The sequence below is a fragment of the Aquila chrysaetos genome, chromosome 1 (assembly GCF_900496995.4).
Source record: "Aquila chrysaetos chrysaetos chromosome 1, bAquChr1.4, whole genome shotgun sequence".
NCBI classification, from domain to species: Eukaryota; Metazoa; Chordata; class Aves; order Accipitriformes; family Accipitridae; genus Aquila; species Aquila chrysaetos.
Window position 1 is genome coordinate 31557922 of NC_044004.1, and position 26960 is coordinate 31584881.

General features: G+C 42.2%; 1 protein-coding gene across 5 annotated transcripts in view; it reads left to right on the forward strand.

Moving 5' to 3' along the window:
* The window catches only part of CRACD (capping protein inhibiting regulator of actin dynamics), a 149324-nt gene that overhangs the window by 91725 nt on the left and 30639 nt on the right, over window positions 1-26960 (forward strand). For all 5 annotated transcript variants that reach the window (XM_030029215.2, XM_030029517.2, XM_030029654.2 and 2 more), the window contains one exon: window positions 12372-12540. In XM_030029215.2, coding sequence (XP_029885075.1) covers window positions 12372-12540 — 169 coding nt within the window. The remainder of the gene's footprint in view (window positions 1-12371; window positions 12541-26960) is intronic.

Below are 26960 nucleotides of genomic sequence, written 5' to 3' on the forward strand. Positions count from 1 at the left end.
CTTGCAGGGATCCAAAATGCGCTTCAGCACGTGGGAAACAAGTGTTCAGAGCCGCTGAAATGGAATCCCGCTTCCATCCGTGCTTGACAGTCAGACCCTGGCATTAATCAGTACTGGGAGCAGAATTTCTTTCTTGCTTGCTCTTGTCACTGTACTGGAACAGCTGCAGGGTACCTGATCTGCCAGAAGGCACCCCATACAAGTGAGTTTTTCTGGAATGATGCTGCTTCAGGAGATGTTGTGCTTGCCTGGTCCCCTGGGCTTTTGTGGCTGCTCTAGCCCTTCAGAGTACGACAGACACAACCTGCGCTCCCAATGTCCTTCCAAGGCTTATAAATTGCACAGTTGAATATTTCTCATTCTAGGGTCCATGTTGATGTCATATCCTAGAATCTACAATGCATTAATTTCCCTTGGTGGTAGTTATGCACTCACTAGTGCAGGAAATCTCGTGCTTTGCCTGGCCACCTGAGTCCCCTCCATTCTGTTTCGATCTGGGACATAGTAAATGATAAATAAATGCCAGTGTGGGCAGGCGATGTTGGAGAGAGCACCATCTCCTTTCTCAGTGAAGTTTAATCGTGTCCAACTTGTGTGGCTAAATTTGATGTATTTCACCAGTTTAGTGGCAATAATGCTTTGTAATCTCAGCACAGTGAGACGGTGTGTGATTAGTGCGATCAGTCACACCCTGGCCTGGCAAATCCTCGCCTGGAACTGAAACAGCATGAGAATAGGAAATCTTTTTTTTTTTTCTCTTTGTTCCCACTGCCTAAAGGAAAGAAGATGTTTTAAAAGGAAATGTCTGGTTGTCCTAGTTCAGGGATAAAGAGAGTTGTTTATTTGTGCAAAGGCCTTTTTATATTTGAATTATTTTAGATATTTTTAAAATGTTTAGGTTTATAAATGCCTGAGTATCATCTCTTTATGGCTGCTTCTCTTCTCATTAAATTTGCCTCTTCATGAGTAATTAATTTTCTTCTCTCATCGTAAAATAGAATGGATAGGGGCAGGTTTCACTTAACATCACAGTAGTAGCTTGGATTTTTCCGTTTTTATGGTACAGATCTTATAAGGAACCCTTTCTTGTATTTCTATTTGTAGTGTTCATGCAGATATCTTACTTGGCTGACATTTAAAATAACACTACTTCTACTTATTAGTGTTTTATGTTAATAAATACACTCAGTGTTAGCCAAATAAATTGGATGACAAAACACATCTATTTAAGTATTTTATGAAGTGAATATTGTTAGTTTTGCAAAGAACAGAAGAAAAATATTCAAGAGGTTTTTATTTCTTAGCTATTTATAGGGAAGTCTAAGCTGTAAAATTTCATCAGATTTCTCTGAGTTTTCCAGTCAGTAAGTGTTTCAAGCGATGTCCTGTTTCTCTGTTTTAATTCTGGAAAACAAAGGCAAACCATGAGTGCCTCAAGTCTTCAGTTGCTTCCAAATAGCAAGAACTCCACTGAAAATATACGAATTGTATTCATTTTGGTGTGTGTTCTGACTTTTTCTTTCTTTCTTAATAAACAGGAACAGGGAAATAGCATCTTATTCTGTATATTTTATTATGTTGATGACAAGATGAGGAATTGGGTCAATTTTAAGCTCCTTTTCTAAAGCAGATCTAGTGTTTGAGAAAGTTGCCAGAACTTCAACCTGAAGACATACAGTCCTCTTCCCGTAACAAAAATGTCTTAATGCATATCTTGTGTCAGTGCTTGGCGTGGGTGGTGAAGGCAACCCAGGCTGAGGGCTCCAGTGTGGATGTGGAAAAGCAGCTGTGAGTTCTCTGTCCTGTCTTTGACTCTGGTCTGTGAAAAAGTTGTTTGAGATTTGCCTGTTGCCTGCTTGCCGTGTAGGGACAGGTGATGAATAGGGAGAGACTAGTTTAGGCTTGTAAAATGCTTTGAAGTTTGAAATACGATACTAGTATAACTAGTGATTAATACTAATGATCAGTTTTGCGTTTTTGTCTCCATGGTCTCTTTAACTGCTAAAAGTCTTGTTACTGAAATTGCTGGCAACAGTGTTGGTTAAGTGCCAGCTTGGATGGAGCTTTTCTCTTGATAGTGTTCAAGTCAATACGGAGATACGAATTTCATCCTTAAGCTGATAGTAATCTCCGTTACAAAAATTGGCAATTTTGGAAAAAGGTGGAAATGGCCATCTATCCTTGGCACTCAGAAGGGAGATCCACTGCGGACTGGAATAACAGCGCGTCAGCAGGGGAGGTAAAAGCGCAGTACGGTACCGTTCTCCGCACAGCACGGCGGTGAGGCTGTGATCCTAAAGATGCGGAGGAGCAGGAGGAGCTGTGCACAAGCAGAGGAAAAGCCTTTCTGACTTGCAGTGAAGATCTACCCAGGTCTGGCATAGTTCGATACTCTGAGGATCTGTGGCTGAGTTTCCTGCTTGCATGCCCGGGAGGCAAATCTTGTTCCTGAACAGAATAGAGGCCGTCTCAGTGTAGTGCCTGCTGTTCCTGAGGAGGGGCATAATCTGGGCCTGTGTCCATAGTGAAGGCTGCTCAGACAGTGAAAAAACAGATGTTGGATATATAGGCAGACTCACAGACTCAGGCCAGCTGTCCTGAGTCTTAATCTGGCCTCAATTAATGTCAATTTGTGCAAAGAGGATTTGTTTATCAGAAGGAGTAAGTGAGCCTGGAGGAGTGCTTGGGAAAGGAGAGCATGCAGCAGAAAGGTGGAGGAGGAGCAGTGAGGAGGCAAAGGTGTCCTCCTGCCCTGGCTCTGCAGAGGTCCAGGAGAAGAGGTGGCTCCTTGCAGGAGCACGGCGTTTCCAGGCTTTGAAGGGGAACACGGAGCAGGTTCTTCACCCCCTGTGCCGCTGACTAATGTTATTTCCCATGATGTTTTGGTGATACGCCAGTCTGGGGAATGAGTGCCACGATTCCTTCTGACCACCTTGCCCAACAGAATAAGGTGGTTGAGGTTTGGCTTTCTTCAGGGGGAAAAAAACCTAAACAAAACAAAAACCTTCCCAGCTGCCTACTTCTCTTCACTGTGGCTTTCACCATGCAAGCATTCACTTTGGTCTTTGCTTTTTTTACTAAAGTGGCTGGAGAATTTCTGAATGCCATGGTTCACACAGCTCTTTTCTTAAGAAGAAATAGTTTATTTTCTTTACTTTGCTACCCAGCTGTAAACCACAGAGGCATGATTTTAATTCTGTGAAATCAGAGATGGTCACAAGTGTTTTAGTTGTTTTAGACACATTCAGCCTGAGTTCAGATTTGACTTGGCTTCCAGGTCGCTCAAGTATGGGTTTTTTTGTGACTCAGTGCAAAATTTAGAGATGGTTCTAAGACTTCAAGCCCCTAAATTTAGGGAGGGGAGATGGATTTATTGCCTCCTGTTCAGTTTTACCTTTATCAAATTTAATGAAGAAATTTATTAAAACAATGTTTCCACTGCAGCAGTTGGTAATTTGCTTGGAAAAGCCCCTTTACTCTTGGCTTTTCTATATCACTTTATAATTCTCGGAACTTTGAAAGACAACACACAAGCATAAAGTAATCACTGTGTTGTGTCATGTGTGTCGTGTTCCCCCCCTCCCCCGCGTTAGAGTTACATGTGGAACTATGCGTGAACTTTTTTTAATGTATTTTTACTTCATAGAACATATGTGGTAATTTTCCTTGTGATCCACGGAGCTGCTCTAACTCAACAGGTATATTGATAGTTTCCAGGAAAAAACCCTAAAACTCAGACATCCCTTATGAATGGGTATTAAGTAAGTTCATAAAATGAAAATTTGACTCTCTTCATTTTCTCCGACCTATTTAAAATATTTTATCAGTTCATCTGAATTGTAAGGGTAAAATTCACATATATGTTTGTCATTGTAAAAGTATATTAAACTTAAACTGTGCAAAAATGAAAAAAAAAAAAAAACAAAAAAAACCCCACCACTTGAAGCCATTCTTTGACATTTGCCAGTCACAATCAATCAAAAAATCATCTTTATCTGCTTTTTTCTTCATTAATTGGTTATTATTGTTCTGAGTAGTGACACTGCTTTGAAAGTGCTCCGTAAATTGCTAGTTTTAGTGCTTGCAGCTGCTGTATGTCACAGTATGTCTTTACTAGTTTCAGTTTGTGTTAGGCAGCAAAAGCAGAAATACTGTATCTGATTTTGCACCGTGATAAGAAATTTTTATCCAATAAGATCACCCTTATGTGACATTCAGAAAAGAACTTGTTCTGTGTCAAAACACCTCAGCAATGTATTAATTCGTTCTTTATAAAAGAAGGAAAAAATTACGAATCCCAATCCAAAATATATTGGAAGTACCTGCTTGCTTTCAGCCTTGATTTATTAGCACCTAGTGATTTATTAGCCAGTTGGCTCTCCACCCCCTTGCTCAGGTAGTAACCCCTATCAGTTCCACGCCCTTTCCATGGGATAACATTTCCTTTTTTGAAGCTGCACCACAGTGCTGGCTTCTAATTATCCTGCGATCAGCTGATGTGGTCAGGTCTGTCGTCTTGCCCATTTCTAGCTGATCGAGGCCAAGTTATTAGAAGAATGTCTCAGAAATATGCCCTAAACAAATGAGTTTGTACATAATACTTCAACATTGCCCCTCATTTCTGTTATCCCAGTCCTCCAGCCACCCGGTATCCCTGGCATGGCACTCTGACTCTCCTCTGATTTCAGGATACTTCTCAACTCTGCCTTATTGATGGATGTCAGTGCATGCTGTTAGTGCTTGTGTCTTATCGCAGAAGAGGTTTGGTCTATGAGTTTCATGCTTCCTTTGTGAAAATTAACTTTTTCTATGGTAAGCCAGTACTTTCTGTGAGGATGAAATGCTCCTTCGCTCACTGGTGAAACACTGGGAAGTGGTATGATCCAAAAGTGTTGACCTGTCCTGTAATACAGGACTTGTTCTAGGGGCTGGAGGGGCAGAAAAAGCAGTTTGCGTAACAAAATCCCCTGCAAGGATGACCGTAGTATGATTTGAGTGTGGGATCCTCATCTGTCAGCAGCTTGTGCCAGCCTTGAGGAGGTACAAATGACCTGCAGCCGCTGGGGAGGGGCAGCGGGGAGGTGTTTGGCCAGTTCAGGTTGTATTCCTTGGACTTCGGACCGCTCTGCAGCGGGGCCTCAGGCAAGTTGCTTTGCCTTTGGGAGGTTTATCCTTCCATCTGCAGCTTGGCCAGTAGTTCAGGTTTTAAATGCTTTCAATTGCATTGGATTGTCTCGTGTAAGAAATGAATCTGCTGAGGGAATCCCATATTTTACAATTTTTTTCCTCTGAGAAGGAAATAATGAGCCAACATCTCTTTACTGCGTTGACCTTCAAGTGTTTAATGCGGATCTGGAAACCTCAGAAAAAACGCAGCATACCAAAAGGGTCTTCCATCATGAATAACTTGAGTTAATAAGTCTTGCCCTAGTAAAATAAAACTTTCTCCCTTCTGTTACACAATGGATGAATGTTTTGTTGGTGAATCAGAAGCTATTGCAGTCTCTTCCTTTCTAAAAGTCTCACATGCATCACTGAGCCCAGAGCTATTATAAGCAGGTTTTATCTTATCCCATATGTTCTGCAATGCAGCCCAGCACCTCAGTAAGATCTATCACGTTTACTTAACCCTTTTTCAAATGTCCTGATATGTATGAACTCCAGTAGCTGCTGTCACTGTGCTCAAGATGCGTATCCCAAGTTGTTTTAAACCCTGACTACTCACTGTGTAACCTTTATATGGGGCTTCCCCCCAGCAGCTGGGAAAGAAGGAAGAAACCCCCTGGCTGCAGTAAGGTTTGCTGCTGAGGTTTGTACCAACTTTCTCATACCGCCTTCCCTGCCGAGAGTCCCCCCTATCCCCAGGCTATCCCACACATTCCCAAAGTGATCTGCCTGCTTTAGGTTTGGCTGTGTTTTTTAGAGAGCAGTGTCTTCCCCATCCCAAAGGTGCTGCCCAGGGCTGGCAGTGGGATGGTTTAGGGAGGCAGGACGCCGGTGTTGAAACAAAGGGTTGGGTGAGGAACATGAGGCTTTCTGACCTCTAGGACCACTCATTGTGATACTCACTAAAAGTAACAGGCACAGAAATACAAAGACTGGCTGGGAAGGCTTTAATTTATAGATGAGAAAAAGAGAGGAAAACAGGAGCTTAAAAAGGAAGGGAGGTGAGACTCTTGCTGGAGTAAATGAGACTGAAGAAGTGGATAGGAGCAGTATTTACTTGGCTCTGGTTCTTCTGTTTAATGTCACCTGAATGCTTTAAAACTACTCTTTACTCCTCCTCTCCATTAATATCTCTTCCTTGCTGCTAAAGACCACTGTGCCAATTCTCATGCAGCAGAGGTTAAATCCTTTTGCCTTGAAGTGTGTAAAATAAGGTTTTACTTTCCCTGTTACTTCCTCATTGTGTCAAGAGAAGTGTTGAAATAGCTCTTTCCTTGCTGTGGATGATAAAGTATATTATATGGTGTTTGAACATTAATAGACTCTATTATGCTGATTCATACGTGTTTACTAACAGCTGACAATCTCAGCTACATATGCTTTCCTTGGAAGATACAGTGTTTGGGAGGAAGAAAAATCATAAAATGGGCTGTTTATAGAAATGTTTTTGCTTCTGCAGGTGGCAAGGGAAAACAGACGTTTCTGGATCCAGAAAGTAAGATTGGTTCTTGCTGTGTTATGGATACTTTAGGTAGTATTACTAGTTTATATCAGGTAATCCAAGAATACCTGATCTTCTCTGTGGGACAAGGTTTGCAAGAAATAGTATCTCTTATAAGATCACTTGATACTCTTGAAAAACAGGCAAGCATTAGCACGATATTTTTCCTTTGCTTTGCCTAGGTGTTCCCTGAGACTATTGTGGCTGCACCAATTTGTCACCTTTGATCCCTCTCAATCTTGTTTTCATTTAATGTTTCTCAGGTATTGATTTAATCTCTGGTCATATTATCTCATTTTATCTCTGTCAGCATGGGACTATTGCATACTGTCCCCTTTACGAGTGTTATGTGCTAACGTCTCACATAGTTGAACTCATTGCCGGGAAGTGACGTTACTGAATCTGAGCGTCAGTCTTTTTTTTATGTCAATTTTTATTCCCTTTGTGTTATCTTAAATGTTTCCTCGGGCTCTTTGGTGTTTGTGTGTGCTTTGTATATCTGGACTGTGTCCATTTATCAACCCCAGCTTTCTTTTTAGCTACCTATGGAAGAGAGGGCAATGGACTGAGGGCAGGTCACGGAGGCAGAATATGTCCAGAATCCAACTTGCCCTGTGAAATCTGACGAATTACAGTAGGTACAGGAGCTCGCACCTATTTTAAAACATGGGAACATGGTTAAGCAGAGCAGAGCCTGCCCTCCTCCTCCTTGCTCCCAAACACTTTGTTTCCCTTTCCTGCAGGATTGGGGATGTCTTTCCACAGAGCGCTGCTCCCAGCAATGCACGCAAATGTATCAGCAATAACGAGCAGCTCTGGGGACTCGCAGACATGGGTGTACTGAGACGTGGAGTGGGTGGGAAAGCTGGAGCCAAGTGCCGATGCCGGTTTGCACGGGGAAGCTTTGTGCCCTATGAGAATAGACTGGGCAGGGGGGGAGGCAGGGCGGCTTTTTGGGTGGGGACCTGAAAAGCAAAGAAGATTGTGCAGATACATGGCCGGCCCAGGGCTCAACAGGGTGGTACTTGTGGTAGTGGCTATCCAGAGTTATGTTAAAAAGAGCATGAATAAGCATACCATTAGCTTAAAATCAAGGTGGGGGTTTTTATTACTGATACTGGCAGTGTACTTCATAACAGCCTTTTTCTGCTGTAGAGATGTGATTAGAGATGTCAGTCAGCCTGCCCTCTTAACAGTATTTTTTAGTTCCCTTTTTCACCTTGGCTGCTGTATTGTGCCCGCAGCCCAGTAACCCACCTGCCCTCTCCCTGCCGTGCAGTTCTTAATGCGGTATGCATGTGGATTTCTATTCTCTAAATTCTTTATAGAAATTCCTATTCAATTTAATAATTCATATACTCATTAATCTAACCTATTGCACCATACTTTATAGCCATTAAATTTGCTAACAAGGAACACATTATTTTGGAGACAGCTTCTGTGCAGTATCTCATACTATAGATAGGTATTACAGACAGGTGCTGCATTTCACATAATGAACAAATGTCTGTAAAATCTCCACAAATCCCATTGCAAAACTGAGGTTTGAAAAATCTTGGCCACAATAAATTCAACTTTATAAAGTCACTATAAATTCTGCTTTTACTTATTTTTTCCCCTCGATGATCATCTTTCTACCCACCGGCTGATGCATTTGCTTAGTCAGCTGTGCTCGGAGAGGTCTCTCCCCGCAGGTTTTCTCACCCATGCTACTGTGAGCGCCCTCAGCACCACAGCAAGGAGGAAAAGCAACAAGGAACCAACACCTTGCTATGTTCTCTGATTATGTGAGACTTTCTGTTTCTCATAATTTCTTGAAAATTATTTTTCAGGTGTTGCCAGTGGTGTTGACATCTCCTCTGTCCCATCCAGTGGTGTCCCATCACCCCTGCATTGTGCCTGTTTTTTGGGATACATCACTCGCTCTCTTTCCAATCGTTTAAATCTCTTCCCTCTGTAAGAGTGGTAGTTAAGTCTTTATTTGACCTACGCTTCTGTTGAGGGCTCTGTGCAGTTTTTGAAAGGCTTCACATCCTAGGAATCCCAATGGATTTGGGTGACATTTGAATAGTTTAACTACAAGCTATCTTATGGGGATTTGTCAGCTGTTGCATTGCTAAGACTTTGTCAGCTGGAGTCCAAAGGTTGTGCCTGATTTACAGGCTATAAAGCCCATTGCACTGGCCTTCATCTTTCATAGAGAGCACCCTTGAGTGAAAGAGAGAGTGCAAGAGGAGTAGCTGCTCCTACCAGTCTCCCCTCTGTCGTTGGGAGTGGATGGACCATGTGCTGCCTTCATGATGCCAATGCTCTCCACTTTAACTGGCTCTGTGTTAGGCACTGCATGTCTTTAGGCAGCTGACAAATTATATGACAGGTTAAAGATTATTCTAATCTGCTCTGCTACTCTTCTGGAATAAGCTGAGAAGGGAGCATTTACCATATGTGCTGTGTTATTCTAGCTAGCATAACCAACCTTATTTATCTGTCGCCTTCACACCTCATGTTTTTCTGTGATTCAAAACTGATTTACTGTTAGCTGTTTACAGTGATTTGAACAAGAGAGGCTTGTCAAACAGACAGGAAAGAAGGTTTAATTGCTGATTTCCCATGTTCTCCTGGGGCTGGATCTGTAGGATTCCCATTCGAGTGATTAAGGAGAGAAGCAAATGGCCCGTGTAAGCAGACTTGTTTCCTGGCTGTTTCAGCAATTGTCCTTGACACAAGTTGACAGCATTGGATGTCCCAGCCTTCAGCCTTTCTTATCCCATTTTTTTTCTTTCAGCAGTATAGGTAGACAGGAGGGATGAGTCATGTTTAAGCTCTAGCATTAGAGACTCGAAAGGCTTTTGGGCAGGGTGTTGTCTGTTGCATTGCCAATGTTTGGATTCCTTTTTGTACTTGTTTCACTGTTATAGAAAGTGTTTTACCCTGTAGGTGATGTCATCCCACATCATCCTGCATAAGATCTTGTGAAAAATTTACATAAATAGACTTTGCCTTAGCGGTCAGGCATTGCCTCCTTAGAAACCTGGAAGGGCTGGCTGCTCCTTATTTCTGCACTGGCAAGATGCGGAATAGTGTGTGCAGCTTGTGCAGGGAAGGGTGCTCATTGGTTTTGCAATGAGTCACAAAGCCTAATTTAAAGAATTCACGTGTAGTAATGTGACAACTGTGATGATGGCGTACGGTGCGGGGGAACAGCTAGGGGACATGTTAAATCACATGGAGAAAAGTAGATCTTGGCTGGAGATAACCATGTTGGCTTTCACCCATTTTGATTAAATGAAAGCTGTGTTGACCTGTCTTGCTTGTTTAACACCTAGATTCATATTTGGTGAATCAGTACAGTAGATTTAGAGTTGATGAGGTAATTCACAGTTATATCTGAAGACCTCCAAAAGAGGAGGGGACAAGGGTAATGTGGATGAATGACACAGTGAGAACCTTTTTTAAAAATGCTGTAGTTGAATTGACTTATGCAGTAAATTACATTAACCAGCAGAAATGGCATCATACAGCCTTCCCTTTCAAAGAAGGCTGAGGAAGCAGGCGAGATGGGAACTGTGGAAAAACAGCTCTTTCATCCTGTCTTGTGTCTGGTACTGATGCTTTCGTTCCTGTATGCTCTACCATTTGATTTATGAGTTTTTGCAGGCAGTCTCTGAAGCGTGCGAAGGGTTGGGGCAGCTGTGGCCTAGAGCAATAATTTCTCTCTTTTTCTGCATGACTGCCTGCCTGTCTGTTAGGGGTTTCATATAAGAATATATTTCCCTAAAGTCGGAATTGAGCAGCAAGCAATTGGTCTGGCTGGAGGTGTAAGTTAGCTTATGGAAAGCAGAGCTAGGGGACAGGGAGAATGAAGTTCGGTACCCTTTTTTCTTCTACGCTGGTAAAACTGCTGCTTCAGTGATTGTTGTTTTTCCCATCTGCTCATTGTGGGTCAGGGATTCTGGATCAAAAATTTCTAATGCTGGGCCTGTATTTGAGGTTCATAATTCAGCTTTTTATCTTTATGCTGCTACTGGGATGCCGTGTTGTCTTAATGAAGTTGCACAAATGCTGTGTACTTTGACTGCCCAGTGAGAATGATACCTTCTTATGGATCTGTAAAGGAAATGCAGAATTACTATCTGTTCTGTCTTTGAATTTATAATTTCAATCTAGGTTTCCTATTTCATCCATTATCAAGTACAGATAGATTCACAAAGAGTAGCTTTCTGGGTCTTTGTGTAAGTTTGATCCTACCCCCAGGTTTAACTCAGGCTCGCTGGCACCGTGCTAGTTTGGAAACCACTTGTCACTGGAAGTAGATGGATCACAATGTGCTTGGGCACGTTTTCTCTCTCTAAATACCCTGTAGTTATGCCTCCAGCAACTACAAATGGGTGTAACCCAGATGTGGCTTTGCCATACACAGGTATAGCAGAGTGGAGTGTAAAACCTGATGTGGTCTTGAAGAGTACTATTGCACTACAGAACATTTTTCATGTTTCCTAGTCAAATGTTCCTACAGGGACCTCTATGTACTTTGCAACCAAACTGCTGCTTTCTGCTGAGCAACAGCTCATAGGAAGAGTAGAGTGTGCTGAGGCAGTGCATATGCACGCAGCCTGGGAGAAAAGCACATACAGGGATTTAAATAGCTTACGAAAATATTTGTCACCAATACACTATGATGCTTCTCAAACTGGATTATGATATGAGGTTAAAAGTTGGTTTTTTTTAAAAAAAACAAACCTAACTTGTTTTAAGTAGAGTCAATGCAAAAAATTAAGTAGAGGCAGAAAAGAAATGGAAGCTCTTTGGCAGTTACGATGTTTGAGAAGTTCTTTGGTGCATGCCAACCCTGAGAAATTAACCCTTTCTTGGCAATGGTTAACAAGAAACTCTTGGTACTTCTTTTTAATAGATATGGGGAAAGTAGTTCGAAGCCGCCTTTATTTTCTTCAGTCTTTGGTGGAAAAAAAGTTAGAATTTTTTTTCCTGTTTAACTTTTTTATTTCTTGTTCCTGTCTTCATGTCTGTTTTGTCTTTTTGCTGTGCTTTTTTTGGTGGAGCTTTTAAAATTTAAGCATCTCAAGGAAGAAACGCTTGGTCAAATTCTGTCCTCAGTTACTTGGGGAAAAAAGTCAGAAAAATGTATTGACTTTGCTGATATAAAGCTGGATGTTTATTGAAGTAACCTACCAGCAAACTAACAGAACTTTATCCTGTTCTCTTTGCTCATTTGTAAATTGACTTGTCTAGTTATGAGGCTACTTAAGTAAAATACAGCTGGTTGTTTTCAATTGTTTTTAATTCAAGGCAGAGGATCCAGCACCTGCCAAAGTGGGGTGACCAAAGCAGTGCTTGTCTTTTGGTGAAAAGGTCAAAAGTGTGGTGTAAAGCCTAAAAACGAGCCTCAGTCTTATATTCTGGCTCTGCAAAATTATTCTTTCTCTTCATCCAAACGTTTGGCTGCACTGACACCTCCAAGCAGATCCTTAAACCCAAGAGCAGACGTTTTAATGCTCTTACCTTTGCTTTGTCAATATGACGTGTCAACAGCAAGTTGCAGCCCTGCATTTACATTGCAAGCGCCAGGCTGCTTCGGGCTGGTGACTTGCTCTTTGACCTCATTCTTCCTTTGAACCTGCTGCCGTGGTGCGTGCTCACCAGCTGCGTCCCTCAGCCCTGCGCCTGTTTGTCTTGTAATCCGCAGACAAGAAAAAAGCAGGCAAATTCCAGCCTTTTAAGAAGCTCTTCGGCAAGAGGAAGAAAAGAGAGCCCGCATCAGATTGCGAGGAAGCCAAACTGAAGCCCAGCCACTCCTTTGGCAACGTCTGCAACGGCACCTTCTCCTCCGATGAAGAGCCAAACGGCGGTCTGAGGTAAGCGCGCACGGGTCTGCTGCCAGCCTGTGCAAACGCAAGGCTTGTTCTCCCTGCTTTTAATGGTATTGAATTTAAATTCTGCCTCTGCTGAGTGGTAGCAAGTTGTACACTGCTTTTGCGAAGCATGTGCATCTCTGTCCCTTCTCTGAACGTGACGCCCACTGCTGTAGACTCCGAGGTCTTGCTTCTTGCCTGTGTTACTTAATGGGTAGATGTGCCAGTCTGCAAAAAAGAAATCCCAGGGTGAAGCAGAAATGAATTTGAATCCGGTTCCGTGATTCAACAGAACTCCATGACGAACACCTGAGCAGAGGTATTAATGGCATCTGTGTTTTTGAAACGGGGAAAAGGGAAACATGAACTGGCTGCTACAGATACTTTATTGCGTACTTTTCCCTGCAAGGTGGTATCTCTGGGTCAGGACAGACACATCATCCTCTTTCAGTCTATCCCGTACAGTTTTTGCATTGTAATTGGGGTCAACAAACGGGCTGCTTTTATTCTGATCCAATTTGAATGTAGAGTAGAAGAAGGAAGAAAGGGGAGAGAGACACCTAGAAATCAGATCATATTCCAGTGACAAGAGAGGACGACAGAAGGACAGCATGAGAATTTGCTGTGGAAATGGTGGGAGGAAGAAACCGTACAGAGTGAGCTAGTCAGCAGTCTCTAACTATGAACAGAACAGAAAAAAAACAAAAAACAAAAACCAAATGAAAACAAAAACCCGCACCCCAACAAAAACAAAAAAACAAGACCAGATGTGCAAACTAATTGGGTCAGTAATACTCATTTCACTTTTCCAACTGAAAGTCTCAGAGAAGTTAGTTGACTCCTGGTCAAAGCGTGCTTCTTTGGAAGAAAGGGAACTGTTTCCACTGGCAGTGTGAGTATCTGAAGGTAACAAAAACTCTGAGAGGATCAAAAAAACATACCAAATTCTCCTGCTCAAGAAAGAAAAGTGTATCAGAAACATCCCCCTGCACCATATTTTCAATGGTACAAAATCATAGTTGTGAAAATGTGATTTTTTTTTTAATTTTTTTTTTTTTTAAGCTTCTGGATTTTTTGTTCCATTCTGTGAAATTCTGTAAGTTCTAGGTTTCCCCTTTGGTTTCCACAGTGCAGTCTTGTACACCTCTTTTTCCTGTCCCAACTTTTCTGAAAATCAGGACTGAGCATAGCCACATCATAGATGGAGATGTCACTGACTGCTATTGTGTTGCATTACCTGTGTGCATGATGCCAAGCGACTGTAGGAAGTTACAGTACCTTTTGCCTCTAGAGCAAACTAGTGAACAAGAGCAAAACAAAGGGCATCATCTCACTGTTAGGGATTTCACATCCAGTGTAACTGAAAATGCAGTGCTGCACCCAGAAACAAACTGATACGGGAACTTGTCCCGCTCCTCAACAGTGAAGTGAAGGTGTGGCAAACCCTTGTAAGACTGTTAAATGCTTGCATTTTTAAACATATTAATTTTTCTAATTAAAGGCATTAAATATAAGCCTCTGGTGGAATAAATCAGGCTGCACAATTTAAATCACAGGGGATTAGCAAATGTGAAGGGTTCCATGTCTCATCTCAAGTGGAACATTTCTTTCTGTGCCTGTGATTCATGAGATGTTCTTCTGTTTTTGCCTGCTAGAAATACTCGGTCAAAACTGTTTTCCCTGTCAGGCTTCGTGGTGCAAATGTAGGTGGGATTTGATAATAATTTTCAGTTTGCAGGTAGTGTTTGCCACGTTACTCATCTTACAACAAGCATAGATGTTCAGTGGAGAGCATTAGATTGCTTTGGGGAGCTCAGTTTTGCCACCCCTTTCTGTTTTCAGCACCATGGCTTCCATCCATTATATATTTTGCCTTTAATATAATTTCAAATGTTTATGAATTGAATGCAGAGATAGGCTAAGTAAAATAATATATGTAGCTGTTTACAAGTTGTCTAACAGCAAATACATTGCCATACCTTCCACTCTTCATATAGAAATGGACCAGAGCAAATATAAATAACTAGTAGTATATTTATATAACCAAAATCCTGAGCAGTTTTATAAAACCATTTGCTTCAAACTCTTTAAGAATGTGCAATGACCATATATTTACAAAAGCTTAATAAAAGTTCCAAATTTGCAACAAAAGTTCAAGGACGCTCCCATTCCCTTAATAGAGCTGTATTTCTTCATCAACCTGTAAAGTATGTTAATTTGTTACCTGCAGATGCTTCATATGGGCTTTTTATTTTGTTTTGGGGAGAGGATGTTGTTATTTTGAAAAGATATTAAGGGAGGAAGCTGCTTCAGGAAGGCAGAGACAAGCAAATAAATGAGTATAGGCTAAATAAGACATCTGTATTGCTTCCAAGACCTAAGCTAGTATTTCACTGTGTGCTGTATTGACTTACAAGCCTGCTCAGAGCTAATGCCTGAATCTCTAATGGAGACTGTGCCGACTGGGTGATGCATACATACCAGGAGCAATTTAGGTAATCTGCATACGGTGTAGATTGACTAGCTGAGTTGGAAGCAGCCTGAGAGATCTGCCTGTCCATCCTTTCTTACAGATACTTACTGGACTCATCAGATGCAAATAACTTGCTTGGTATCCTGATATATGCACACTTCAACCTATTTATTCATCCATGTTGTTCTGCAGTTCCCAAGTGGGAGGTTTCTCACTGCAATTTGTCTTGCCCTGCCTTGTGAAAGACTGGAATTCCTTTTCCCACTTTCATATTGCCATTCTTGCTTTTACAAAGTTAAAACTGTATTCATTAACTTTCTGTCCTAACTGTATGAGCTGGGAGACAGAAGTGTTTATTACAAGATAAGTTAAGTTGTGTTTGTGGAGCTTCTGCTCTGAGGCTATTATTTGGCGCTTTATAAGATTTTATATTTGTCTTATTTGTCACAGTTAGCACTAAGCAAGCATTGTGAGGACATACCTGAAAGGGCACCTGTGCGGTGCACTACAAAAAGTCTGTCATTCTGGGTTGATGTGCAGAGGCAGCAGGGAATTAAATTTTTTCTTACAGAGAGAGTACAGTAGAGTGCCTTTACTTGGGCTGAATGCAATACTTCAAAGGACCTGGAATTAGACCTGTCAGGTCTTTAAGACTCAGGTGTGGCAACATTGATCATCTTCCAGGGAAAAGTCTCTCAGCAAACTTCAGTCTCTTGAATGTGCCTGTCCATGAAATGGGACCCCTTTATTTGTAAATCCCTAGGAAATTCTGCATAATCCCAGTGAAACTGTTCTCAGGTCACCTACATAAAGTCATCCTCATTACGAAGAAATCACCTAAAGATCTTAGTTGTCTCTATATGCTGGGGAAGACTGCCTGTGAAGAGGAAAAGTGAGATATTTCCTGTCTCGTAAACAACTTTTCCCAGTATTTGCTGAACCTTTGTCAGCATGAATTGCTGTTGGGACTGGACTGAGAATCACCCAGCTCTTTGCCTGGTAGAGCTGTGCTAAACTGTACAGCAGTTACTACTCAGCTAATGAATTTAGCTTCTTTTCTGCTTGTGGGGACCTCCTGCATAAGCACTGTGATTTCTCCAAATGTATTAGTTCTTTGAAAATGCCTCATTTTGGCAAGCAAAGTTGGTATTTGCTATTCAAGCTGTACCTTTGTTGCACTTGATCAGATTATTCAGAGAGATCATATAATTGCATTGTGTCACTTCCATGATTGTGGAAGCCAAAAGCATTCCCTTGCAAATACGAAGTTTGGTTTCTGACATGTCAGAACTTCAAAATTTTCTTTCCTTGACAATTGTCCTGACATCTTGGCAGGAAACTTCAATTCTAGAAATGTAAACTGGCCATATGCAGAGCTGAAGGAAAATCTTCCAGTACTTTTTGCAATATTTGTCCACTCAAAGACAGGCTTCACGTGAGTTTAAGGCAAGTATTTTGCACAGTTCTCATCACTAGGCTATATAGATAAGCAAAATAAGCAATAAACTGTTTATGGACCAAAGCTGGGGCAAGGAGCATGGTGTGTTCCCAAGCTGTGTCAGGAGTTTTATCGCTTGTGACGGCAAGTTCCCAGCAGGGACGCCCCAGGGTGGCAGTGCCAAAGATGCAGCACAAGTCAGGTCATGCATCTGTATGGAGCTGCACATTGTGTGAGCGACTGTCTCCTGGTAAGAACTGAAGTCTCCTGAATTTCTCCAGGCAGTCTGTCTGCCAGTGCCAAGAGTGAATCTTTCCATTTGAAAAGAGCAGAATAAGGACAGGAGAGGGGAAAAAAAATGCATTTCATTGTCATCTTAAGAGGCCTTCATTTAGTAATATGCTAAAGTTAATTTTTGTCAGAGGCTGGGTGGGTTGGGCTGGCTCACTGGTGGTTTATGCCCGAGTCCAAATGCCACAGACAGTCTGAAGGTGGAAACGAGACGGTGGTTTCATACCAGCCATCAGCTTTTTATAGTGCAAATGTGGCTTCTCTCTGCTTAAGAGAGGCCAATGGCAGTCGTGGAAAGAACATCGGTGATGAATGGATGGGGCTTTCACGGGAAAGGGTGCCTGCACAGCATATTTCTTGGTAGATACTTGGCTGCTAGTGGCCATCCTAAAAGTACTTTTTAGAGGGGAAATAATGTGATCAAGACTTGATCAGTCAGTTGAGTTGTAGTAATGGCAATAAATTCCAGACAGCTGTTGTTGTTTATCTAAGAGATATTTGACCTGTAAAGTATAAATTTTAATTTTACATTAATTTTGAATTCTGTGCCTGAATGGCCACAAAGGCCACAGGCAAAAATTTTCAGCCAGAGGAAGGATAGAAAGCATAGCTATCAACATGTCTAAATCACAGTCGCTTTAATGGATTGAAATTTGAGAAAGAAGCCTACAGACAGTGGAAACAAATGATGAATCACGCAGGGGTATGAAGGATAAGGGGGAATCATTTTATTAATTGTTTACTGATAGGAGGAGGACTAAGTGAAGAATTGGCCATCTGTAAGCATGGAGGGAATGATGGCAACAAATAATGCCAGGAAAGCCACAGTGTTTCAGTCCCTTTTTAACTTTCATCTTCACACCAAAAAAGGGGAAAAAATGGGGTAAAAAAAGCAGCACTAGGTGTACTTTTGACACTACATCTGTTTTTAGCCTGTGTGAACTTTGTTACTGTGAGTGCAGTTTATATTGGGTTTGTGCATATGTGGATAGCAGGAATATCACAGCTTTGAGAGAATACATATGCCAAATAAAATGGAGGTTCTTCTGGAGGGTGCAGATTGGGACCTGTATTCTTGTGGTTGGTTTAACAGAAGCTAGAGGTAGGAGAGGCTTGTTCAGTGCTCAACCACTCTTTTGGTGAGTGTTCTCAGCTGAGCATTTACCTTGGGAAAACAAAATTATTCATCTGATTTTCTAAACAGCACACTCAGCTTGGGAATTTCTGCAGGTATTTGTGGTCTTCTACCCCTCCAATAACAGCATACTATATAAGTTGGGTCTAGGAGGTGATACAGTTTATTCATTATTACTCATCTCTTGTATCTCCATTTTAGTTTCTGAATATTTAATTTTCATTTTGCATTTCATGTGAATGAGGACTACTCATCTGCGTCAAATGTGGCCTTGGTTACTAACTGCTGATCAATGGCATTCACTGTTGTTGTCATAGAGACTGGCCTGAAAAATGAATGTAATTGTATTTTCCTCAGCTCCCAAGTGACTCTTTTATTATTGCTCAGGTAATTACCTGACATGTATCTTGAAAGAATATGTGATGATTAAGTAAGGCAAAAAAAATAACAATCAGGAGAAATTGCTCAGTCTCTTTCTTTCTGGACTTCACATTGCCTCTTGAGCAGTCCCAGCCCCTGCTCTGATGGCATGTTCACCCTGCAGCTCAGATTTCCATGTCACTTCAATGAGTAATGCACTTCACGTGAAGAGTGTCTCCCATGTTACTTTCAGGGAGATAGTGAAAAGAGTGGGATGGATGTTATGGTCTTTTCTTAGCATTGTCCTGTACACGTCATCCTGTACACATTGTCCTGTCCTTGTAAACATCAAATTTGGTGCAGATGAAAATCAGCAACAGGACACGAAGATTCACGTTCCTGCTCCGGGCCACCTCAGGGATTCCACTAAGGGCTTGATCCCAAGGTACGGTCTATTTTCAGCATCTCATTTAGATGGACTCTTATAAAGCAGACATATCAAGGTAGTTGTTGGCATACAATCTGTCCCAAAATTTCCAAAAGCAGCTTATGATATTTTCAAATCTTCATAAAGCGAAGTCTTGCTTTTACCTCCAACTCAAACTTGTAAGCCTAATGTATAAACTTTTAAGGTCTGTGTATTGTTTTTTCTGCGTGACTATTAGAGCACTTGATCGCATGAAAATGATTCATCAACAGTTCAGCTGTTTGGTTTCTAAATTTTAGGGTGGGGAGGAGGGAAACCCAACAACCTATAAATGATAACTTGCAAGAATCTGCTTTGTGACAATAGGAAGAATAAGAAAACTTTGATGTATTTGTTTATTAGCTGGTAGTATACTTATACATTCATAAATCCCTATGAATTAAAGATACTAGCTAAACTTGAAAACAACCAGACCTAGAGAATCACAAGCTTTTGTGGTTTGGGTCTAAGGGAATGTCTCAATTCCTTCTTGGACAATTTCAGTCACTACTTTGACACATTTCCGTGGGGATGCAGCATTGGGGAGTTCTGTATGAAGCAATCTAGACCAACAGTTAAAAAGTGATCTGTCTACCCACTTGCAGCTTCAGAAAGCTCCCAAGATATCTTTCCTCTGTCACATCCAATTTTCATGCTCTGGGCAATTTTTTTTTTCTTCTGCTTATTAGCCTGATTTCTGCAATTGGCTTTTGTCAGTCTCCTAATTTCCTTTGGAAGTGCCTCATTTTGACTGCCTTCCTGGCTCCAGTGGGAGTGCCTTGGTGCAGTGGTGCTGGGTGTCCACCTTCTCCTGGAGACTTCATCTTAGCAGCAATCTCATTTCAATAAGTATCTCTTCAAGCCCAAGAAGAGCAAAGCAACATATGGACATTGTAAGGCTTTTAGAAACAAAGCATGTTTTGATTTTCTTCGCTTGTGTCAGCTGACACAGATCCATGTAGAACAAGTTTCTTATTTCTGGGTTACAAGGTGTATTGTGGGAACAAAAGGGTGTTCCAGGACAGAAAAGGTGGTGGAAAAGAGCAGCTTTGCTCTCTCCAGTTCCTCGTTTGCATGGATCTTTTTAAAGGATTCATTACAGGTTTTGGTGAAATTGGAGTTCTTTCACCTTTTCTGTAATTTATGTTGCAGCTGAGCAGCACAGGAGTAGGAGCCACAACCACCTTAGGAGTGGCCATTTCTGATGTGTACTGAGTGGCCTGTAGTCAGGGCAGATGAGTGGGGAAAACCTTCCCGAAATGGTCCCAGGTGTCTTGGCAGAACATAAGACTAATATCATGCTCAGCTTTTTTGTTGATCTTACCCTTTCTTGACACCTGTGGTGGGTTGACCCTGGGTGGACACCAGGTGCTCACCAAAGCTGCTCTATCACTCCCCTCCTCAGCTGGACAGGGGAGAGAGAGAATATAACAAAAGGCTCATGGGTCAAGATAAGGACAGGGAGATCACTCAGCAATTACCATCACAGGCAAAACAGACTCGATTTGGGGAAAATTAACTTAATTTATTACCAATCAAAATCAGAGTAGGATAATAAGAAATAAAACCAGATCTTAAACCACCTTCCCCCCACCCCTCCCTTCTTCCCGGGCTCAACTCCACTTCTGATTTTCTCTACTTCTTCCCCCCAGCGGCACAGGGGGACGGGGAACGGGGGTTGCGGTCAGTTCATCACACGTTATCTCTGCTGCTCCTTCCTCCTCAGGGGCAGGACTCCTCACACTCTTCCCCTGCTCCAGTGTGGGGTCCCTCCCATGGGAGACAGTCCTCCACGAACTTCTCCAATGTGGGTCCTTCCCACAGGCTTCAGTTCTTCACGAACTGCTCCAGCATGGGTCCCTTCCATGGGCTGCAGTCTTTCAGGCACAGACTGCTCCAGTGTGGGTCCCCCGTGGGGTCACAAGTCCTGCCAGAAAACTTGCTCCAGCATGGGCTCCTCTCTCCATGGGGCCACGTGTCCTGCCAGGAGCCTGCTCCAGCGCGGGCTTCCCACAGGGTCACAGCCTCCTTCGGGCACCCACCTGCTCCAGCATGGGGTCCTCCATGGGCTGCAGGTGGATATCTGCTCCACCGTGTACCTCCATGGGCTGCAGGGGGACAGCCTGCCTCACCATGGTCTTCCCCACGGGCTGCAGGGGAATCTCTGCTCCAGCCCCTGGAGCACCTCCTCCCCCTCCTGCTTCACTGACCTTGGGGTCTGCAGGGTTGTTTCTCTTGCATGTTCTCACTCCTCTCTCAGGCTGCAATTGCGCAGGGTTTCTTTTTCCCCTTCTTAAATCTGTTCTCCCAGAGGCACTACCACCGTCGCTGATGGGCTCGGCCTTGGCCGGTGGCGGGTCTGTCTTACAGCCGGCTGGTATTGGCTCTGTTGGACATAGGGGAAGCTTCTAGCAGCTTCTCACAGAAGCCACCCTTGTAGCCCCCTCCACTACCAAAACCTTGCCACGCAAACCCAATACAACACCTCAACTCTTGCCTTCCTCCCTCCTATTACCAACTTAAGTCCTTGTGCTCCAGAAGCTTTCTTCTCAGGTATGTGGGCTAGGACTTTTCACTACTTCTTGCAATTTTATCACTTACTAGAAATATGCACTAAATGCCATCAGCTTGCCATTTTAATTTTTTTTCAGCTGCTACTTGAGTGCAAAGATGCCTCATTATGTACACTGTAGTTTGTATATGATCCTGAGAACTCTTCAGTAGGCTTTGTCTCTGCAAGTCCTCAATGTTTTATACCAGGTCCCACTCTGTGTCTCCTTTTTAACTTGTCTTTTGTCCTCAGCCCTGATCATGACTAGCTTCATTTTCCCCTCAGTAATCCCAGAACTCTTTTTACTTTGTTCTTCACTTCTTCCATCACATACACTGTCTTGCTTTATTCTCCCTGAAAGGTTAGGCTGCCTTACTGTCCACTTGTCCTCTCCCTTGCCTCCCTCTCAGATGTTTTTATGGCATTCCCCCTCCTAATCTTCATATACTTTATTTCCTTTCAGATTCTGCATGGCAACTGTCTTTTCAGCAGCTGGTAAGGTCTAGGGCTGGGCTCCCAAACCAGGCAGAGTTGTCACCAGCAGTATAACATACTGTCTTATTTCCTCTTACTTTCGTTCCTTAGGAGCTAAATGCAATCATTATATAGCACTTACTCCTGCCAAGCCTAACTTAGTCTTTTCACTTCCTTTTCTGTACATTTTGCCATATTTTAGAGCAAATTTTGCATAAACATATGCTGCTATTTGATCGAATAGTGTCACATGCAATGGATTGCCAGATCAAGTGTGAAAGTTGGGCCATCTAGAGCCTGGTTCCTTCCACTACTCTGCATATTTCTATGATAACTAGTGAATTGTCCACAGTGCTCAAGGGATTGCAGAATTACTGGAAACCAGAGTGATGCCTTTCTTTGCTCTGCATACTGAGACTTTCTGAGATTAGATGGTTTGGTGAATAATTATGTAAAATGCATGTGTCAAGAACTATCTAGTCCCACCTCACTACCTTCTTGTCAGACAGCAGCAAGGGCAGGGCTGCGCCCTCAGGGAAGGGGAGCAGGGCACCAAGGGGGATCCCACAGCAGGGTAGGGGCTTTGTTGCCCAGGGCCCAGTCCCACAGTATCTAAGCAAGGCAAGAAGGACGGATGCTGGGATGGCGGCCAGGTCTAACCAGGAGTACAGATAAGGCAATAGCGGAATGATAAGGCAGGTTTGAGGCTGAGACAAGAATTCAGTCTGTAGTGCAGGATCAGATCCAGTGATCATGCCACAGGTCCACAGCTGAGAAGGCAGGGCCGAAGGCAAGCCAGGAAATCAGTCTGCAAATTGAGGTCCGGATCAAGGGGCTTCATCACCAGGCACAGTTGTGGCTGAGCTGGAGACCAGCACTCCTCCAGCATACCTCAACCAGGGACCAACAGCTCAACTGTGATCTTAAATAGAGCTCCTGGACCCATGTGTGTGGGTGGAGGTCCCAGATGAGGCTGGTCAGGGATGTTAAAGCTTATTAGTGCACTCAGGGCCTTGATACTTCCCATGATCACTTTATGCCCTTAATTATCATTATTTTAGTTAGATTATTAGCATGTATTAAAGATCCATCAGCTACTGAAAGCTAGGCTTGATGTCTACTTTTAAAAAAAATAAATTTATGGTAAGTTCATAGGTTACAGATCCCCTGATGATACCAGACTGGAGCTTTGTATAAGATAGTGTTGCATGATGTCTTTGAAATGAGCCAGGGTACTAACACAGAGGCTGCAAAACAGGTCATTGGCATCAGTGGGACTCTGGTGGGTCATAACAATGAATCCGTGCAGTTTTCCCAGAGTTAGTGCTCTGAAGTTTGGCAGTTCCTGAAGGTGATACAGATACATCTTTAGATTGAACACAGAAATGATCTCTAAGTTGACTTTATGAAAAAGAGTCCTTCAACTGCCTTGCTAAGAAAATCTCCCTTTTGCTTGTTCGGGTTGTAAGGTCTATATTTACGGGTTTGTTAATGCAATGAAGCAACATGCTGTCTGAGCACAGTTGTAACTCAGAGTTATGTTGCAGCATGGACAATATTCCCTATCCAGGCATGAGTTAGAACCAAAACTCACATTCCAGCATGACAGATGAAAGAGAAGACACTAAAAATACAGCTCAGAATTACAATCCATTTTCCTCTATTACAGTATTAATGCATCTCTGGAATGACTAGAAAATGCAATTTATGTTTTTCATCTCTAGCTGCCCTGGGGACATTCATGGGAGATGCAAAGAGTTGGAATCAGATTTCTTTTTTAAAACAAAACATTAAGTAAAGGCAACCTATCACTGCACTTGTCATTTCCCTGGGGCACTATTCTGGGAGGTGACCCTCAGATGTCTTTGAAGGGATTATACTAAGGGTCAATACCTGGCTAAAACAAATTCATTCTTGCTTTGCATGCTTTGTGAATTTTTTTAGTGTTAAAAATGGCTTTATGTTAAAAAGTTGCTCTCGTCTCTAATCATTACAGAATTGGTTTCTAATGGAAATCTAAAAGAGTGAAAGTCATGAGGCTAGGATTTTTTTTGAGCCAGTCTCTACAAACATGAAAGAACAGAACAGCTCATTCTTTCCCTTTATTTTCCAGTTTCTATTTCTAACTCTTTAATATCAGAGTGGGAGGAACATTTATGACACACTGAAGAAGCAATTGGTGGTGCAAGCTTTTTGTACTACAGTAACGCACCGATATGGGATTATGCAAGAGCTGAGACCTCAGTGTTCCCTGCTGGCAAAACTTCTCTTTTTTAAGGACCCCACATTTGTCTTTGAGAGGATAAATAGCTCTGGAGAAAAATGGGGTCTAAAACATAGTAGCCACCAGTACCGAGGTAAATTTAGCCTTGTATTCTGTGCAGTGTTACGCCTGTACATACTCTGATGTACTTAAGGGTGCAGTCCCACAGCAGTATATGCTGATTGAAGTCTGGACTGCAGTTGTCTGACTGTTTCCAGTAGCTCTCTGGACATGCAGCTAGCATGGAAGCTTGTGTCAGTATTTGCTCAGCCAAACCAGGAATTTGTGTGGGGTTTTGAGGTTTGTTTGGTTTGGGTTGGGTTTTTTTTGTAGTTAGTTATTCAATCAGAACAGCTCTCTGAATTGTTTCATGTGAACCATGAGCACTAAGCAGGCCCAAAAGAGGTGATGGGAACATGCAGGGAGGAGGATAAAGGGAGAAAGGGTGATACCTCACCCAGTTCTGACTTGGAGTATCTAGAGCTGAGGGAAAATTGCATCCTAAACAGATAATGATGCATAGCAGTAGATGGCTGATGGGGGTCCAGAGAGCAATGTCTCTGTTTGCTGGCCTTCATGGGAGAGGAGTAAGACTTTTCTTGTAGGCTCAGGGTGGTCCCATTCTGCTATGAAGGATTTGTTTCACATTTCCTAGTTTCTTAGCACACGCAGACACCTCAGCAAGAGTGAGCATAATTGAAAGAGGGGTTACTGCACAGAGGTTTTTGCAAGCCAAATTCATACATAGATACATTAGAGCTATGATACTTCCAATGTGTATGTGATCTGTTTTACCTGAGGTTTTCTGGGATTCTTCCAGAAGTCTGAAATACAACAGAAAATGTTCTCCCTTTCCAGGGGAATGAATTTATCAGCACTGAGTTAAACAATGAGTCTGAGAAACATTCACTTTGTGCAGAAGAAAGCTAGTTAGGGGTGAGATGTGTTTGAGGCAACACTTTTTACAGCTAAATACAGTAAACCTGGGCTAGGAGTCCATGTCATGTCCTTGGTCAAGATGTGGTGTGGTCCTTGTACTCCTTGTCTTGCTCTATTTCCCACCCATTTGACACTGCTGGCTTCATTATTGGTAAAAATCCTGTGGGATCGTTGGCTCTGCTGTACTTTTATGATCTTGGGGTACCCTCAAGATAAAGACATATCCTGGTGCACTCTTTTTGTGCCAAAACCTATGTGTATCAAAGAACTCCTCATACATTCTCAAAAATGTAGTAGTTCTTAAGAATTGCATCCTAATAAAAGAAGGTGAAAAGTATTTTCTTAGTTTTGCTGAGAAACCAAGTATTCCAACCTGTCTTCAGGACTCTGAAGAGGGACACAGGTGTGGCAAAGAAAACTCTGTGAACGAATGGAATTTAACGTTGCTTCAAGTATGAGAAAATTCATTTTGAAAATCTGTGTCTTGGAACTGAAACTGGAACATGATACTTAGGTTGCAACACATCTTCAGAGAGAACATCTTTAAGGATTTGCTGAAAGTGCTTTGTATTTTGGTATAGCACATCCATAATTCATTTAATTTAGTCAGGTTTCTGGAAGTGAGTCAGATGATGATTCAATTATTTTCAGCACAAACAGCCTCTGAAGTGTCATCATCGGTATTATCAACAGAAGTGCTCATAAACTGATGCCGCTATTTTCCCACATCTCTTGGAAATGATATGGCAGTTTGAAACTGTAACACCTTCAACCATGGCTATGACTGTAGCCCAGGTCTCTGACATACCATGAATCTATCGAAAGCCATTCCTGATGTCAATGTGCATTTTAATTGAGGGGAAGGCTGAGAAGCACAGTCTGTAGATATGGATTTTAAGGATGTTATCGTATAAAGGCTTCTGAGAAAAACTTGAGTAATGGGAATGGTGGTAGCAGTGAAGGAAACTCAATTATTCATACTGTATTATGACTTAAAAGAAATTCAGTCTTTCCAAAAGTAGAACATGAGGAGAGTGAAAAAAGAGGTAGAAAAAGGACCTTTGTGATATAATATGTCAAACTCACAGCTGGGAAGATTTGAAAGGATTGTGGGCTCCAAGTGAGTAAAATAGGAGACCTTCCAGAAAGTTCAAGTAGCCTGGAAGCCACCTTAAATGCTATTTAAACTCACCTGTAAAAAAAAGTAGGTTACTACAATGTGTGAATATGTTTTTTTCCAATGTACTTTAACCTACATAGACATTTAAGCAAAATTCTTAAAACATTTTTACCAGTTATTGGATGTGTGGCTAGCAAAATTGCTCAGTCACCCAGTTCTGAAATATCCAGTGTATCTGCAAAGCATTTTGAAGGGATACAGTAGAGAGAAGTCTTGGGTTAATTCACTGTGGGGTTTCTTGTGAATGTTTCATGTGTTCTGACAATTTGGAGTATGTTTGTTTTGGTAGCAAGTTAATAAGAAAACAGAAACGGGCAAAAGCTTTCAAATACATTTGGCCTCAGCTCTATGAAAGAAAAATGTGTGATGCCATGTAATGAGGAAGTGCCTAACTGAAAGCAGTTGGCGCATGGGAGAATGTCAGAGAGAGGTGCTGTATGTGCTTGTCATGGTCCTAACCTGCCAGCAGTACCGTTGTAGGCACTTGTCAAAGATAGATAAGGTTGGACTTTCGGTGGTGATGTACTTACGATTGCAGGTCGCATGAAGCTTCCAAGCTGTTTCATATGACCCAGTGTCCCAACGGAAGCTTTAAATGACATTTTAACAAGTCTGATCACACTAGCCATAAACCCAAATCTGCACATAGCCAAAAGCTGGTGTACTGTGTATCTCAAACAGTCACGAGATTCATTGGGTTAGTTCACAGGCAGGAGGTGAGACTAGGTCACTGAAGGTATCCTCAGCTCTGTAGCAGGATGGGAAAGTTCTTCATCTGCAGTCATGTCCTAGGCAGTCCACCAGCACTGACCTCAGCAGTTGATCTTTTCTTCCATTTCAGGGACTCAGATTA